This window comes from Takifugu rubripes, chromosome 2 (assembly GCF_901000725.2).
Source record: "Takifugu rubripes chromosome 2, fTakRub1.2, whole genome shotgun sequence".
NCBI lineage: Eukaryota > Metazoa > Chordata > Actinopteri > Tetraodontiformes > Tetraodontidae > Takifugu > Takifugu rubripes.
In genome coordinates, this window is record NC_042286.1 from 12394594 (window position 1) to 12412479 (window position 17886).

The 17886-nt window shown below is 46.8% G+C and overlaps 1 protein-coding gene across 1 annotated transcript; it reads left to right on the forward strand.

The window, feature by feature from the left end:
• Positions 1-4131: 4131 nt before the first annotated feature.
• LOC115248899 (uncharacterized) lies at positions 4132-10302 on the forward strand. Its single transcript, XM_029832953.1, has 2 exons — positions 4132-9559; positions 9619-10302. Exons 1-2 carry the CDS (start codon positions 5066-5068, stop codon positions 9760-9762), a joined length of 4638 nt encoding a protein of 1545 aa, XP_029688813.1. The 5' UTR covers positions 4132-5065; the 3' UTR covers positions 9763-10302.
• The last annotated feature ends 7584 nt before the right edge of the window (positions 10303-17886 follow it).

Genomic DNA, 17886 nt, shown 5'->3' on the forward strand with positions numbered 1-17886 from the left:
CAGAGTGGGGGAGTTGAAAGGCTCCTCCAATATTACCGAAGGCAAGAAGGATACCCTCCTCTGGAGCTCCAACCTGCCAATCAACAGCTCCATTTCTTATAAAACTCTGCAACCGTTTGTAAAGTAACATTGAATTCAACTATGGATATCGTCTGCAAACAGCATTTTCAGATTTAGCTTCCCTGCTGTGGACGTCGGGGAGGAAAGAAGAGAAAAAGGGCACAGGGCAAAGTGGGGATAAAGGCTTAACAGGCAGGAAGAGGATTAGCTGGAGACTAAGGCTGTATCTGAGAGCAAGGCTGGATGAGGTGTAGCAAGACCAGGAAGCAGGCGAGAGACGGACGGGGAAAAGAAAATATTGCAGCGAGGAGAGTGACAGCTTATACTAAAGAGAGAGAAGGAGATTGAGATGGGGAAAAAAAGAGGAGCCTTGAAAGCAAATCAAAAGCGACGGTTGCGGAGTCAGTGAAAGAGCGGGCCAGCCGGAGAAAGGTATGCGGAAGAAAAGAGTGCCGCATGGACACAGCCTGTTAAAGAAAAGAGCGGAGAGTGGGAAATGAGATTCGGTGTCACGTTGCTGCAGCATATCGCAGCCGAATGAATGAGCACAGGCGGGAGAGCAGCTGCCTTTGCCTGTCGTCTTTCACCGTTTCAAAGAGGAAACTGGGAAACTTCATCCGGAGGATTGGAGATAAATATGTCCTTGCACAGCCAATGCTAGCATTGCCTGCTGTTAGCGTAGCCGGCCCAAATATAACAGGGACATATAAAGTTGGTGAGGCTGCAGTAATGACATAATTATGGAGAAGGCCTCATCAGCGATGACAGATGTACTGTAATTATGGTTTGTGTGCAATCATTTTGCCTTCATACGATCAGTCATTCAACCATTTCCATAATGCACCGTAAATTGGCCGAGCCTTCGCATGCTTGATTCTTAACGCAAACACAATTACAGTGGGATACAAATGAGCATACGTACCACCCGGGGTGGTGACACAGGACCGAAGTATGGACAACAAACAGGCAACACAAAGGCGTGTAGACCCTGGTGCCAGATGTTGGAAACCGTAGCGTGGGCTGGGCTGAGGGTGGAAGGTGTTTAATCAACTGCTGCGTCGCTCATGTGCTGAGTTTTAAATGACACAACATGCTCCAATTGACATCATCGCAGTCGTTGGCTAATCAGTCGTCACTGGGAAATGCTATTGGCCACCGGTAGCTGTAATCACCCCCCGACGGAGTTACGAGTTCAACAAAGCTACGCTGAAGTGTCTTGGCCAGAAGGCGTTTGTTTCCTCCTGAAGATGACGGCACGTCGAAGTGAGGAAATTACACAGCAAAGAGCTGAAAACCCGAGTCCCCGAGGATGGCGCACCACAGCTTATTGATTCCATTTCTAAGTTACATTGTTTCATTCCAAATCTGTATGATTGACACTTTTTTGGATTAAAGCACATCCTCATCACATGCCCACAGCTGGAGGAGCAGAAATGGAGAAGCCTGACCTGCCTTCAGTTTTCTGCTGGTCTATAGTCAGGACTATAGTTGTAGTCCCATTATGTAAGCGTTACACTCTAGAACTACTAAAATAGAACATCCTTGTAGTTGGTCCAGTAAATTATTGAGCTATTTGAGAGTGCAGTAGGCTGGAGGGGGTCAGCCCCATCAGGCCAGGACTCAAGACCTTCTAGAGTTTTGACTTGTCCAACCGTCTCATCGTCCCACTTCCATGTTCTGGTCTGCAGTCTTCAGAAAAGTCTTTTTTGTTGTTACATGAAAAATGCTAAAGCTTATTCCTGCGGTAAGAAACTGGAACATAGGGAAAACACACACACACACACACACACACACACTATTGAGTGTATCGGCGTACAGGTTGACCAGTTTTTGGTGGAATTAATGAAGTGCAAGTGTCGCCTCAGAGGAAAAGCTGCCGCACGTGTCAACCTGAGAACCCCAAAGGCTCCAACATCGGTGGAGACGGTTGATAAAAGCGACAGACAGCCTGTGGCCGTGTTTTAGGCTCATCACAAGAACGGGGCGGCGATAATGCGCCGGCAGGTTGTGATGGATTAGGAGGGCGAATATTTGTTAAGGGTTTTATCACAGGAGCAGCGGGGAAGACGAGCGTCTCTCTCTATTGACCAAGACGTTAACGATACAACGCTGATTAATGGATCGGGAGATCTCTCTAAGTGTTCATCATCGACGCCGACAACGGAGACGCGGAGAACAACATATCGATTGCCAAGGCAACCTGTGTGTAACACACACTTTGTGGATATAATTGACCTAAACTTTCACCAATTCAGTCTCACGAGTTTAGTCGTTCTAGAAAGCTTTGAAATAAAGCAGCAATTCCTTGTGATGAGGATACTTTAATATAGATTTGCTTTCTTAAAATGGCTAAAGAATCCTGAAAAAGAACCGTCCGAAATGCCAAAACCAAACATGACGCTGGTGACAAATGGAGGCCAATGTTTAAGTGGAAACCGCCAACTGTAGTTAGAAAAGAGCCGAGGAACCCAGTGATAGAGCACAGAGAGGGCTGCTGCTTCCAGGAACTCTCCCTCCCAGCAATACATCCATCTCCAGGCAGCTGGTGGTGCTGGCATGCTGCAGCTCTCTGGCTAACAGCTCCCTCATTTCCGCGGTGTCAGACCAGATTGACCTCAGCCCGGCAGGCGGTTGCTACACATGATGGACCCGGACTACTACCAGCGCTCTGAAGACGGGCCGGCCTCCACTCTACGCATGCGGGACAGGTCCTCAGCAGCGAGGGTTGGGAGCGGCGAATCGGCGGTTTTGGCTCCTATGGGTGAATGTCAGCAAAACAAACGCAATCCTGCAGCCACGTGAGCAGCGTGTGGCGCCAGGAGGAGCAGATCTGTGAAAGATACCTTTGAGTTTAACACTCGGTAAAGCACAGCTCATGTAGGCGGACACCATGGCGACAGGGCCCGCCCACATGTCCCGTCACTTCAGTGACAAGGACCAGGCATCATCCGGGGGATTTTAGGCTGATTGAGACTAAATCTACCCAAAGATGCAGATTTTTTTGGATTAGGAGTAAAGTGGACCTCTAGTTTAGGCAGGACGAATCAAGCAGAGCGCCGGAGTCTCTTGTCAAAAGTAAAGGAAATACTGACAGTTTTCTAAATTGCGTCATCACTTCAACAAAGTCTGATCGTGCGTCACCAAGGTTACCAGTCACCAGCGATGGGTGGTGCGCCATACCTCAATAGCGTTTCACATAACTGGAAATAATAAATACGTCCACATATTTCTTCTCATTCATTTTATTCTTACAAGGACATTTTCTGACTTCAGTTGTTATAAACCTCACTGACGCGTCCAAGTTCATTGTCTTCACTTCACTTGGTGCACTGATGCAAACTCCTCCCTCTTTTTCTCTGTGTCTGTCAGTGTGTGTGTGTGTGTGTGTGTGTGTGTGTGTGCTGATTAGCCTCAAACTTTGCCACCTCCACTGTGAGGTATCCATAACTTTCCCAATTTCAGATCATCACCTGACTTCAAGACTTCTTCCGCATGTCCACACACACACACACACACACGCACACACACACACACACACACACACACACACACACACACACACACGCACCACAGGCTGTAATCACTCAGTGCCTGTGATGGTAAATTGTTCCTCTCTTTAGTTCTTGTCTCTGCTGATTGCAGAAAATTCCCTGAAAACATGTTTGACCACATGATGATACTGAAACTGAGGCAATGATGAACCTGAGCCCTGGTTCACTTCATTAGGTTTGTTCTCCAAGAAAAATCAGAAAAGGGATCTAAGGCACACAGAAGGAAACAATAATGACACTGACCTTGACTAATTGACCTTAAACCGTCCTGAACATCTACACAATAGACTGGTTTTAAAGAAAGTAGCTACTTTAATAAAGGTTACAGGCGTTCAGTTATTTATCGTGCTGTAAGAAAAGAACTCCACATTATGAAAGTCTTTATTCATAATTACATTTATACTTCCACCATCCAACAGCAGAAATGACAGTAATATAAATGCAATATACACCTGTGACGGCTCTGTCGTGCCTCACTGTTGTCGGGGCTGGCTGGAAGAGTAATTCCCTGGCTGACCTGCAGGGGAGTGCCAAGCGTTTCCAGTCGACCCAGCATGTTCACCTGCTCACCTGTGGCCCATCTGCTGGGATTGGCTGCCTGACGGGTCCAGGTATAAAACCTGTCTGGAGAGCGTCGAGGAAGCCCCCTCTCGTCCTATCTGGTGTGCTGCAGTGGAGTTCGTCAGATGAGCCCGGAGCTTGTCACGGCCGCAGGAGTTTGGAGTTTCCCTCTTTGTGACTATTTGGACTTTTCTGTTTTATATTCCACTGGGTTCTTTAATAAATGTTATGTTGGGTTGAAAATCCTCATCGTTGGTCTCCCCATTTGTATGTCATGGCTACCTTGAGCCAAGTATTCGTGACATATGGGGGCTCGTCCGAAGCTGTGAAGTTGGATCGTGGTTCGTGCATGTTGGTGGGTACGCTTTGAAGGTAAAGTGGGGAGTACCCGATCATTGAGTACGGCGTGCGTAATACGCTTGGGTAGCTCATAAATCAGCTGCTTTGTTTTGGGGAAGACCGATTTTGAGATTATTGGCAAAAATCCTTAGTTGAGGGGGTATAAAAAGCAAGTGAAAGCTCTTGATTTGAAAGCTGACTAGGTTGAGATTACGAGTGGTTTAAAAAGTAGCGATCTCACTGGAGAGTTCCCTGTGGTAGGCTGTAGTGCGCTTTTGCGCTGTTTGTTATTTTAGTTTGTTGTTTTTGCACTGCGGCCTGGGTGGAAGACACAATCGTGGTTTAAGGTTTCCCGCAGTCTAGGAGGCCTGATTCCATTGGTGCGCGTGTTTAAAAATTTCTGCTCTGGGGCTGAGTGCGAAGACTAGGGTTGAGTTTAGAGGGGGACGGGTTAGATACGGGGATCTCTCCGTAGCGCACCTGTAATCTTATTGATAGCCTGTGGTTGAATTCTTTGTTTCAGTAGTTTTGTGAACGTATACATAGGCTAAACAATGAATGACTATGATACTTTTATTTCTGCTCCATCAGAAAGGTTATTGAGAGCGCTTACGAGAAACCAAATGTTTGACGTAGTAAACCATTATGGTATTGATTTGTCTATTCCCAAAAGTTCTAAGAAGGAGGAGCTGTGTGAATTTATTTTACAAGCTTTAATGGAGAGACAAATTTTGCAGGAGACAACCCAACAGGAGGCTGTAGCTCCTAAGATGACTCTGTGGGATGGCTCCGATTTAACATTTGAGCAACGCAAAGAGCTGTTGTTACTGCAGAGAGAGCAGATGATTTTGGAACACGAACAACAAATGCGAAAACAGAAATTGGAGTTACAAGCAAGAGAAAGCGAAAGATTACTGGAGTACGAACGTTTAAAATGTCAGGAAAGAAGCAGAGAGCAGCATAGCCTGTTTCAGATGGTCAAGTTCCTTCCTAATTTCAACGAGCGTGACCCTGATGTGTTTTTTTCTCTTTTCGAACATGTTCTCGCTGATCGAGGCTGGACTGATGCTGATAAAGTGCTGCTGCTCCAAAAGGTCCTGGTAGGTAAAGGGCAGGAGGCATTCGTGGCGTTGTCTCCATCTGAGAAGCTGTCCTACCAGTGCGTAAAAGCAGCGGTACTAAAAGCGTATGAGCTGATACCAGAGCATTACCGTCAGAGATTTCGAACATGGAAAAAAACGGAGAAACAAACGCATGTTGATGTGGCAAGAGAACTTATCAGTTTATGTAATCGATGGTGTACAGCTGTGGGCGTAAAAACATTCCAGGAGCTTTTTGATCTGGTCGTTCTGGAACAGTTTAAAAACATTGTGCCTGAGCGAATCGCAACACACATAAATGAACATCAAATTAAAACTGCAGCGCAAGCGGCTGTATTAGCTGATGAGTTTGTTTTGACTCACAAATCTTTTCGAGATACGTCACAGCGCGATTATGTGCGTCGGGAGCGCACTGAGAATGAGTTTGGTAGGCTTGATCGATCGTCTCCTGTAAAATCCGACTTTAAAAATACATCACGGCAAGTGGCTGAAACGGACAATAAGTGTCGTTATTGCTATGAAGTCGGACATTGGAAAAGGGATTGTCCTGTCCTTAACTCTCGCATTCGGAATTCCAATAGGCCTCGTTTTCCTAAGCCTGTGGGGTGCACTGGTTCTCTCCAAAGCAAGAGCGTTGCCAAGGCAGCGTTGCCCTCCGACAACCGAGAGGCTTTGGATAAAAATGATTATTCTCCATTCATCACGCAAGGCACCGTGTCTTTAGTTGGCGATACCAATAAAGTTAAGGTGAACATTTTGAGGGACACAGGCTCTGCAACAACCCTCATTCGGGAGGATGTGTTAAATTTTTCTGATGTGTCTGATACTGGTGCAAGAGTCTTAATTCGTGGCATTGACTTGCAACCATTTTCTGCTCCATTGCACAAAATAGAATTAACGTCGGGCTTGGTCAATGGAACGGTGGTGATGGCGGTGCATAAAGATCTGCCGGTGGAGGGGGTGGATATATTGTTGGGGAATAATTTGGCAGGCGGAAGAGTTTGGCCTGAGTCTCCACCACCTCCCGTTGTTAATGTGACTCCGAGTTCTTCCCTCGAATTTGATGAGTGCGCGCAAGAATTTCCTTCAGTTTTTACGAGCTGTGCGCTGACGCGCGCAAAGGCTAAGATAGAAGCGGAGCGCAAACCTCCTCGAAAGGAGCCCACCGCTTTTGTGCCAGTCCTTCCGCCATCTCTACATCGTGATGACGTAGTTGCCGCGCAAAAAGAGGACGCTAGCCTCTCCGAATTGTGGGCGAGTGTTACAGGTGAAGGGAGCAGTGAGAGTGCTTACAGAGTCCAGAATGGCCTATTGCTGCGTGAGTGGTCGCCACCTGCACACCGTGATGTGGCAGATCCGGTAATGCAGGTGGTGGTTCCAAGAAAGCTACGTGATTTGGTCTTGAAAACAGCACATGGTGATGTGGCAGGTCACTTTGGCGTAAATAAAACGTATTTGCGTATTCTGGAGCATTTTTACTGGCCAAAAATTAAGCGCGATGTGTCTGCATTTATTAAGTCCTGTCATATTTGTCAGATTGCAGGCAAACCAAATGAGAAAATTAAACCTGCGCCCCTTCAGCCTATTCAACCGGTTGAGGCACCATTTCATTATTTAGTTATCGACTGTGTTGGGCCTTTGCCTCCGTCCAAATCAGGCAATGCCTATCTATTCACTGTAATGTGCCAAACGACACGCTATCCTGCAGCGTATCCAATGAGGTCTATCACCACAAAATCCATTTTTAAAGCTTTGTCTCATTTTATTTCATATTTTGGTATACCCAAAATAGTCCAGAGTGACAGAGGTTCCAATTTTATGTCGAAGGCCTTTTCTGAGGCATTGAAAAAGTTACGGGTTAAGCATAATATAAGCAGTGCTTATCACCCCCAAAGCCAAGGCGTATTGGAGCGCTATCATGCGTCTCTCAAATCACTATTAAAAGCCTATAGCCTTGAGTTAAAGAGAGGTTGGGAAGAGGGACTCCCTTGGTTAATGCTGGCGGCAAGGGGAGTGGTCCAGGAAAGCACAGGGTTTAGTCCTAACGAACTTGTATTTGGACATAAAGTGCGTGACCAAATGTCAGTTTTGATGGGTGATTTGGATCCATCGGAACAACCAGGCGATGTGGCGGATTATGTCTCTGGGTTTCGGAGGAAATTGTTCCTAGCATGGAAGATGGCTAGTAGTAATCTCACTGCGGCGCAAAAGAAAATGAAACACAGGTTTGACAGCAAAGCTGAGATGCGTATGTTCAGTCCTGGGGATCGAGTGCTTGCTTTGCTGCCTATTCCTGGCTCGCCGTTTGAGGCGCGGTTTTCAGGTCCGTACACTATTAAGCGCAAAACGTCTGACACAGATTACCTTTTGGCTACTCCGGACTGCAGGCGTTCCACGCAACTGTGTCACGTGAACCTTCTCAAGCCCTACTATGACAGAGGTTGTGAGAAGGCAGTGGCATTAGCAGCTGAAGGGGTCCCGTCTCTTCAGGTGGCAGATGAAGATGACGTGGTTGCCCCAGATGAGGCTGTGTTATTGGGAAGGTTAGATAATTCAAGGCAACTCGCTGAATTAGACAAATCTTTGAGTCATTTGAGCAGTGAGCATAGCGAGGAAATAAAATCCCTAATTTCTGAATTTTCTTCTTTATTCACTGACAAATTATCCTGTACTGATTTGTTGGAACACGACATTGACGTTGGAGACTCACGCCCAATCCGACAGCGTTTCTATAGAGTTTCACCGGAGAAAAATAAAATATTAGAAGAAAGTGTACAGTATTTGCTCTCCAATGGCTTAGCCGAGCCTTCATTTTCCAGTTGGGCATCACCATGTCTACTTGTTCGAAAGCCCGATCTTTCTTATCGCTTCTGTACGGACTACAGAAAGGTAAATGCGGTCACTAAACCTGACTCGTTTCCCCTCCCGAGAATAGATGACTGTGTAGACCAAGTGGGGGCGGCCAGGTACGTGAGCAAATTCGATTTGGTCAAGGGCTATTACCAGATAGGGTTAACACCACGCGCACAAGAAATTTCCGCATTCATAACACCATCGGGATTATTCTCGTATAAGGTTATGGCCTTCGGACTCCGTAATGGGCCTGCGACATTCCAGAGGCTAATGAATCGTGTGGTGGCGGGGTTAAGTGGATGTGCGGTGTATCTCGACGACATAGTAGTCTTCAGCGATACGTGGGCTGACCATCTGGTGCGCTTACGTGCGCTCTTTCAGAAGCTGGTAATGGCGAAGCTCACGATTAATTTAGCCAAGTGCGAATTCGCCCGAGCTACGGTGACATATCTTGGTAAAGTGGTGGGGCGGGGAAAGGTGCGTCCTGTTAGTGCCAAAGTCCAAGCCATCGACGCTTTCCCCTCTCCAACCACCAAAAAAGAGTTGATGCGTTTTTTGGGTATGGTGGGGTACTACAGGAATTTTTGCGTAAATTTTTCCACTGTAGTCTCTCCTCTTACGGATTTGCTTAAAGGCAATAGTAAATTTCACTGGTCTGAGTGTTGCCAGCGTGCGTTCGACAATGCAAAACTGCTATTGAGCTCTGCACCTGTTCTGGCTGCGCCTAGACTTGGTGAGCCTTTCCAACTGCAGGTAGACGCGAGCCAGGTGGGGGCGGGTGCAGTGCTCATGCAAAAGGATGAGCAAACGATTGAACGTCCGGTTTGTTTCTTTTCGCGCAAATTCAACAAGCACCAGATCAATTATTCGGTTATCGAAAAAGAGGCTATTGCGCTCATTTGGGCTTTAAAGCATTTCGAGGTTTATGTGGGTGGGGGTGCTCCGGTAGTTGTTTATTCCGACCACAACCCCCTTACTTTTTTGAGCTCACTTCAGAATGCCAACCAACGCCTGATGCGTTGGGCTCTGTTTTTGCAGCCGTATAATATTGAAATTAAGCACATACGGGGTGTAGATAATGTTATGGCGGATGCCTTGTCCCGGGCTCCGTGTGACCCTTAATGTGATCTCTCCCCTCCCTGTCTGTCAGTCTGTCTCTCCTTAAATTGCTTTCCAGGCGCCGGAATTGCTGGATGGCAGTCTGTGGTGACTTGGGTTGGGTCTGGTCTGTTCTGGGGTACAACATCTCCAGGGTCACGGTACTGTTTGACGCGTGCATGCTACGTTTGAACGTATGAATGTTTTGATGTGTGCGGGTGTGCTGTCTGGTAGTGCGTGTGTTATGGCTGTGCGGCCTTCATCTCTCTATTATGGATTTTTGGTCCTGTGCAGTCTACTGTTTTGAGTTTTCCTGTTTTCCAGAGTCCCATGGATGTGGGCCTCTGTCTTTTGGGGGGGAGGTGTGACGGCTCTGTCGTGCCTCACTGTTGTCGGGGCTGGCTGGAAGAGTAATTCCCTGGCTGACCTGCAGGGGAGTGCCAAGCGTTTCCAGTCGACCCAGCATGTTCACCTGCTCACCTGTGGCCCATCTGCTGGGATTGGCTGCCTGACGGGTCCAGGTATAAAACCTGTCTGGAGAGCGTCGAGGAAGCCCCCTCTCGTCCTATCTGGTGTGCTGCAGTGGAGTTCGTCAGATGAGCCCGGAGCTTGTCACGGCCGCAGGAGTTTGGAGTTTCCCTCTTTGTGACTATTTGGACTTTTCTGTTTTATATTCCACTGGGTTCTTTAATAAATGTTATGTTGGGTTGAAAATCCTCATCGTTGGTCTCCCCATTTGTATGTCATGGCTACCTTGAGCCAAGTATTCGTGACAACACCCGAACAAATCTGCATACAAACGGATTTCTTCCCCCTTGAATGATGATCCAATTATATGAAATAACTCTCTTTTCTTGATACATTATCATTTTATTCTCTTGTATAAACAAGAGAATAAAAAAAAGTCAGCGAGCGGAGCATCATTTATAACATACTGCTATGTGGTCTCAAAGGGAAGGAAAGCACATAAAAACAATATGAAACTATTTTGATCTTAACCAATTTGGTCTTGGTAGAACGCATTCTAAATATATTTGAATAAGGGGTGAAAGGTCACGGGGTGGCTCCCAGTAAGTTGGACGTTCTCGCCGAGCAAGTCTCGTCTCAGCTGATTATGAATAAAATGCAGCTTACAGATGATGAACAGACGGATGGATGAATATATTAGCATAAACTCGACTCTATTTATTAAATCATATGTGTGCTTGATCCAAGCTAAGTAATACAACTAAAAAATCCTATTTGTGCCAAAAACCAGCCCAGATCCTCTTAGTCAACCAGTAGATCCACGCTTTACAGCGCAGACTTCCCTCAAAGCTCATTTAATTAGCATCTTTGGTGGAAACCTGACCTTCTCTTCCGATCGCAGCTTTCCTTCTTACCCCGTCTGGAGCGGCGCGGAAGAGGCCATCCATCACCGGGACACCTGTCACACACGGCCGACACCACTCGCCGCCAACACGCCGCAGAGAGAAACACGCACGCACAGTAAGGCGCATGTACTCACACGTGGACTCTGTCCTCTGGCAAAGTACGCGTGCACACCGGTGGGGGGGACATGCAATCCCACATGGAGTGAGGCACACAGGAGACCTGCAGCTGAGAACAGAAACATCCCGCTGGCTGCTGTTGGGCTGTAGGACCATCCACATATTATTGATTGGTTGGAACCTATTTTAAACTCTCAAAGTAAAAGTAGAGAAAGTCTGCTTATGATGCCTTATTTTCTATGTAAATGAGCCACAAGGTTATCTTTAATGTCAATAAAAAGTGTTTTGGGGGCTCCTTTTTTTTTGGTTTCCGCTTAAATTATAACAGGAATTTGTACCAATCACCACCAACGGGATGTGTCAATGTCCCGCGTCAAATATTAGCTCTGCTACCATCAGCGTGTTTATGCTAGCAAACGCACATGGATTAAAGGGAAATGTACAAGACAAATATGGGCTGCTCTAATGTGTCTCTTTGATAACCGTCTGGGTTGCTTTAATTGCTACGCATGACAGCTGTCGGAACAAAATCATGGAGCCGCGTGACATCTCGACGGGGACGTAGGTACATCTTGGCAGCCTCCTTTATTTAAAACACCATCTTTGTGGGCTACGTTGGCGACAAAGCCCAGGAGTCACGAGGCGTTTGATTCAAACCCGTCAGTGTGACACAGGCTGAAGATGCGTGGGTACAAATCTCCGCTGGGGTGGCCTTGGGGGGGTTGGCGGCTGTCATATGGACTGAATTTAAATGTGGTCAAAAACCTCTCTCTCGTGATAGCCTGACATCATTTATAACCTTCTCTTCCCCACCGTCATCACGATGGGCAGCACTAAGGAGCAGAAATCAAACATATTTTACACATCATATGACTTGTAGTGCACATCAAAGGTCAATGGTAGAACAAAGTAGCATGTATCATTACCGTAGCGCCACCATCTTCAACGGTGTCCCCAAAACGCACGAGACATTTGCAGACTGATGTTTTTACTACGATGTTTTTACATCAAAGATGCCGTAGAAACTCCAGAATCGTCTCACGTGACGTTACTGCTGCTACAACCCATGTTTACGACTCAGAAATGCGGCATGAAAGAGGGACTCGTGGATCAAAGAGGGAAAACCGCTGTGTTGGCAGCAGATGTTTGTCTTCATGACGACCGCACACCTGCTGGGGAACCAGCATCTCGAGGCACCACGTACGCAAATGACATTTGTTGCATTGTAGCACCCGGATATATAGATTTTGGTATAGATACACATACATGCATTTGAAGTCAAACCTTTTCTTCAGCAGAAAATCCCGATTTCATGCCTGCCAGCAACCTGCCACCTCTGAACCATCAGGATATTGAATTCTGCCACAAAATGATTGCCTGAAGACACACTAGAGAAAGCTCCAGCAGCGCCCAATCACATCATCCCAACACATCCTCCGGCTGGACGGAGCTCCGGAATAGATGAGGACCCCCTTTAGGTATGGAGGCGAGTTCGAGAGTGTATCTCTACACCAGAGAAAGGGAATTCTGGGATTACAACCCAACAAGACTTTAACGCGCAGAGGAGCTGAAGCAGTTTTGGGTTCTTACCTTTTCTTTGGTATTACATTGAAGCTGCTCTTTGTTTGCACATCACATCTGCCTGTGCAGCATTCTACCATTCTCAGGACGTGCAGCAAAGCCCTGAATTTTGAGTCCCCTTTTCCTCGGCTCACTGAGTGAGTTCTCCAAGCATCTCTCTGTCACTCAGGCCTCAGGATGCTCAGCGACGCTGCCCCTCAGGTCAGTCACACCTTTTAACTGCAGCACTGCTGTGGTGTAAAGGGAAGGATGTAAAATCACTGGATATCCGTGCCAGGGTCGCAGCGAGTTTTCATTTTTCAGTGGCTCTCATCCTTCTTTTTTTAAATTTTCAACAGTGATTAAATCAAAACCATGCGGAGATGCATTGAGCACCCCTGCAGGGCCACGTTTTAAAGTCAAAGATGTCTCGATGCGTCGTGGAAGTGCATTTCACGGTCACTACACCTACCCTGGGACGTGCTAGCTTCACAGTAAAGGGGCTTAGCACATTACATGGAGGTGCTGGGAGTTTCCCTCTGAGTTTCTCCATCCATTTTCTGCTTGTCTCAGGAGACACCGGGCAGGTCGCCAGTCTGTCAAGGGGTACACACCATCACTCACACAGAGGGGAAATTTAGACGCTTTAATCATCCTAATGTGTTTGGACCCTAGGGGGAAACCAGGGCACCTGCAGAAGACTCACAGAGGTGGATTCAAACCCACAAACTTCCTGCTATGAGGCCCCTCAGAGACTGGGAGATTATTCTATGCCTTCATCTTCATGTTCCTGTATCTGTGGGCAGACAGAGGAGCTAGATCTGCGTTGTGAGATTGCTGATGTTTAAAAAAAAAAAAGTTTATTTCTCTCCATACAATTTTCTCCCCCTGGGATTCACATTTCCAAAAATATCAGAGGATTAAGCCGCAACAAAGACGTGAGGGTTTGTGATATCGCACGCTTGAACGTTGGGGACTCCGTGAGAATCCCGACTTTGTCCCAAAGCGATAAAGTCTGGGTATTAATTTGAACTGGGTTTCTGTTAACATCAACATCAAATGTGTCTTGTATTTAGAAGTTTAAAAGCACCACAGGAGATGAAAACAACCGAGGCTTTCTGAGCCCCCGCTGAGGGTTTGTTAGCAACGACAAGCTCCTTGGTTATCTTTAAGGACTTTCTTTTGTGGATGAACTGGCATCACAGGAGGCTGTAGGACCAGCAAGACTCCGCACACTCCAACAGCCAGATCAGTGGGAGGAATCTGGGTTATGGAGGCTGTTTGGGTGTATCCAGGGGGAGACGCACCTTTTAAAGTGCTTCTTCCTGACAGCGTTGTCAGTTCAGGGCTGATTCAAATATTAGCTCCTGCACTGATTTCTCTCCATTTGTCTCGATTCACTCGCTCTCCTGTGTTTTAGGGAGCTGCGTTCCTGGCTTCTCCTCGCTAGCGTGGTGATTGACACGCCCGTCTCTCCTGTCCCCGACCTTCAACTCTCAGGAACGCAAACACGCACACTGAGAACACACAACAAGACTGCTAATGGATCCCTCTGCAGGCTCCGTCAGAAGAACACTGTGCAAGAGGAGCCAGAACCTGCTGTTTTCGTGCCAGTTACAGTGTTGATACTGGTCCCAATAATGGGAAATTTTAAGCTGTGTCGAGATCACTTTTAAGATGTGGTGGTTGGGAGAGAAACAAAAAAATAAAACGTGTTTTGAGAATTTACGATTAAATAGACGACCGATTTGTGAGAAAGCTGCGGGTCAGTTCCAGACATTCACCTGCATTCTTCATTTGCAGAACAGCCTCACATCGACCTCCGTTCACCATTGCAGAGAATTCCTTTTCTCGCTCTCTGACTTGTTTTTAAACATCCTGTCTTCTTCCAGAATCCCCCCTGCATTCCTTCATTCCTTCTATGCCTCTTTTTTGCTTCTATGAGGCACAATGGTGCCTGCAGATAAGAGCCAAAATGTCCCTGCAGCAACAAAAAGCTCTTCCATGCACCACATACATCAGTGATTTATGCCGGAGCCCCAACAATAAATGGTTTTCTGCTCCCTCCTCTCTAAGGCACACCAATGCCTTCTTTTGATTCTACAATCCTCTCCATGCTTTATCCCACCCGCTCTCCCATCCCACTTCTGTCCACATCTCTTGCCGATTCCTCTTTTTAATGACATTATTATCCTCACTTAGCTATCTGAGTCTCTCGGTCTCAAACCCAGCTTTACCCCCAGCTGCTTAGGAAGAGACAGTCGGGGGGAAGCACTGACAAGAGGTCTGCTCCCAGCTCTTCTTTTTAAATCATCTCCAGCCCCTGAACTTTTGTGCTCCGGCAGTGTTTGTGGTCCACTTCAACAGGAGCTGAAATTGATTTTTGGCCAACATGGTGATTTTTCATCCATGGATTAAAACTTATAAAAAGACGCCGTGTGCTAGAGTTTAGAATCTGGACATTTATTGACGTTGATATTTCGCACATTTGAAGGTAGAATAAAGCAGAAATACAGAAAACAGATACTTTACACTCCCTCAGTGGGCTGAAGGTGGGGTATCAACACGTTGACTGATCGAAGATGAAGAGGGAATTACCTGGTTCATGATTTAATCAGTGATCACATGTGGAGGAAATATTAGTTCATAGGGTGATAGTGGTTTGGTTAGTCTTCCACAACAATTGGGAGAGCCGATTAGTAAAGAAGCTTAATAAAGCCAGGATGGATAAAACAAGATCCATATTCGGATGGCATCACTCCTTTTGTCTACTTCAGGGATGCCCGACTCAGCCGCGCCGGGGCGTATTTTTATGGCTCCACCTTTGTGAAGCTGATGCTGTCATCCAGCTTCCAGATTTCAACGTGGTACAGCTTAGCTTGATGAACAGTCATGGTGTGGTGCCACGTTCACACCATTTCAGGAGACCTGGAGACTCACCACCATGTGAGCTAGCAGACAAAGGGGAGACCCTAGGTGAACCAACAACTCTCAGGTGACCACCCAGATCATTAGCATGCTAATGGTCCACAAGGGCTATATTTCAAGCTTTGTCCCCAGCAAGTCCAGAACTGAAGAACCCTTCTGGATGGAAGGCGAAACGTTGTCAAAAGAGAAGAAAAACAGTCCAGTTGACAAAGAAAACTACCTTGGATACTCAAAGGAGGTAACTTCCTGTTCCCAGTATGTGATGAAATAGGTATGACCCAATAATGTCACATAGATCCTTTCATTGTTTCAATAACAATAATAATTACGAAAGAAAAGAACCCTTAAAAGAACACACCCAAGTATCGGATCAGGACTGGGTAGTGGGACTGGGACATCCGTAGTATTAAAAAGTCCTGACAACCGTGCTCTCATCTTTGGGACAGCTCATCATGCTGCAGGGTCGAGTCCCTCCAGGATTGTGTCTCTGATGTTGGCTCCACGCAGGATTGGAGATGGTTCCCAGCAAGTCTCCTACAACACTGAAACACTGGGGACCACAAACAAGAGAGAGGACACAGAGGACGGCTTGAATATGCATCACCTCCTATCATGTAGCTGCATCAGGAGCCACCTGCGCTTGTCCTCGAGTACCTAGAACTCCTCAGGACGAGAGGCGAAGACGACTGTTCCGCTCCACAAAACTCAGCTGGCAGGCGACACCCCAGGCGTTAAGAGGCAGGACCACAGAGGCCTGCGTGTGTGTTTAACAAAATAAAGCAGCAGGTTTTAACAAGGCTGACGTTGCCGAGTTTTCAAGGCCGTCTCTAGGACACACTCAGACCGAGGAGGGTCGAGCTCTGTCTGATTCACGCAAAAGCTTCGCTCTTCTAAAATCTGACGGTTCTGTTCCCTTCTCATCGCCCCCCCCCCCCCCCCCCCCCCCCCATTGGAGCCGGGAGGGGGGGGGGGGGGTAAAAAAAGAAGTCAGTTACTTTCAGGTTGAGTCATATTTTAAAAGATTTTAGAGGAAACATCAGCAGTCCGAGAGAATTCCATCGACATTAATCTATTGTAGTATTTATGTCAGGCAGGGTTTGTTTGTTTGCTTGTTTGTTTGTTTGCTTGTTTGTTTGTTTGTTTTCCTTAATGAAATAAATGAACAATGAGGTGGAGGCAATTAAAGATTTTGCCCTGCAAATACCCCCGTTGGGAGGGTAGGGGGATTCTTTCTGGGGCAGAAACATCTCCTTCAGATATATGCCCCACCCCCCCACCACAATAATATTTCAATACAAATCATTAAAACGAAAATGTGATTTTTGCACAGTCCGACTGTCATGCGCTCCAACAATGACGCCAGTATGACGCCGACATATGGGTGATATAAGATGAGAACATTAAATCAAATACGCATCTTCTTCTTCCCATCTGTCTCATGGCTGTTTGTTCCCCCCCAGTTCTCATCGCTCATGTTCAGAGCTAGAGATGTTTCCATCACAATAACCACCTTCTCTATTCAGGTCTTTTACAGGAATGCGCTCGTCTACCGTGAAAACTGACAGGACGCATTAAAAGCTGCTCCGGGTACCGAACGCGTCGCGCTGGATTTTTAAACCATTTCTAAAAAGACAGGCGTGTTTCCAACATTTCCTATCGACCTCAACATCAGGACGACCTTTACAAAATCAGCGTTGCTGTAATTGAATTGATCCTGACACTCTTATCAGCTGTTTGATGATGCAGCTCGAAAAATTTATTTGCAAGTCGGTGCGCAAATGGAGCGCCGGGCAGCGGTTGGGTGACGGCGTTAATCACAAACGGCTGTTTTCTTCTTCACTCAGAACACGTTTCAGTATCAATCATCATTCGGCCACGTCAGGTTTCTCAGCTTTAGTGGTCCGGAGTTTCACGATGACGCCGGCGCAGCATTGAGGTGCCGATCGACCGGTGTAGAAGCGGAAAAAAGGGTTTTCTGCCCAAGAACCTGGATTTACTGAGGAGTTAGCAGAGGCTGTGAGGAGCCTTTCTCCATCACAGCCCTCCAGCTCAGTGGTCCATTTAAATGAATTTACTCTGTACATGCTGGTTCCTCAATCTCAAGCTGAGTTTAGTTTGGCCCCAAATGAAGCGTTCCTGTATTTTCATATTTAAACCTTCTGAAGAAGGTTATAAAAAGGGCCCGATGGTGTCGTCTGGCGGGCTGCAGCTCTCTGCGTAGCGGCTTTATCATCGCGCCCTCTCTAATGCGCGTGTGCATTCGCCTTGGTGTCTGTCCTTGGAGACAATGTGCAGTGTGACACTCAATTTACAGTGTGACACAGTTCCAAAGAATTGGCTGCAAGA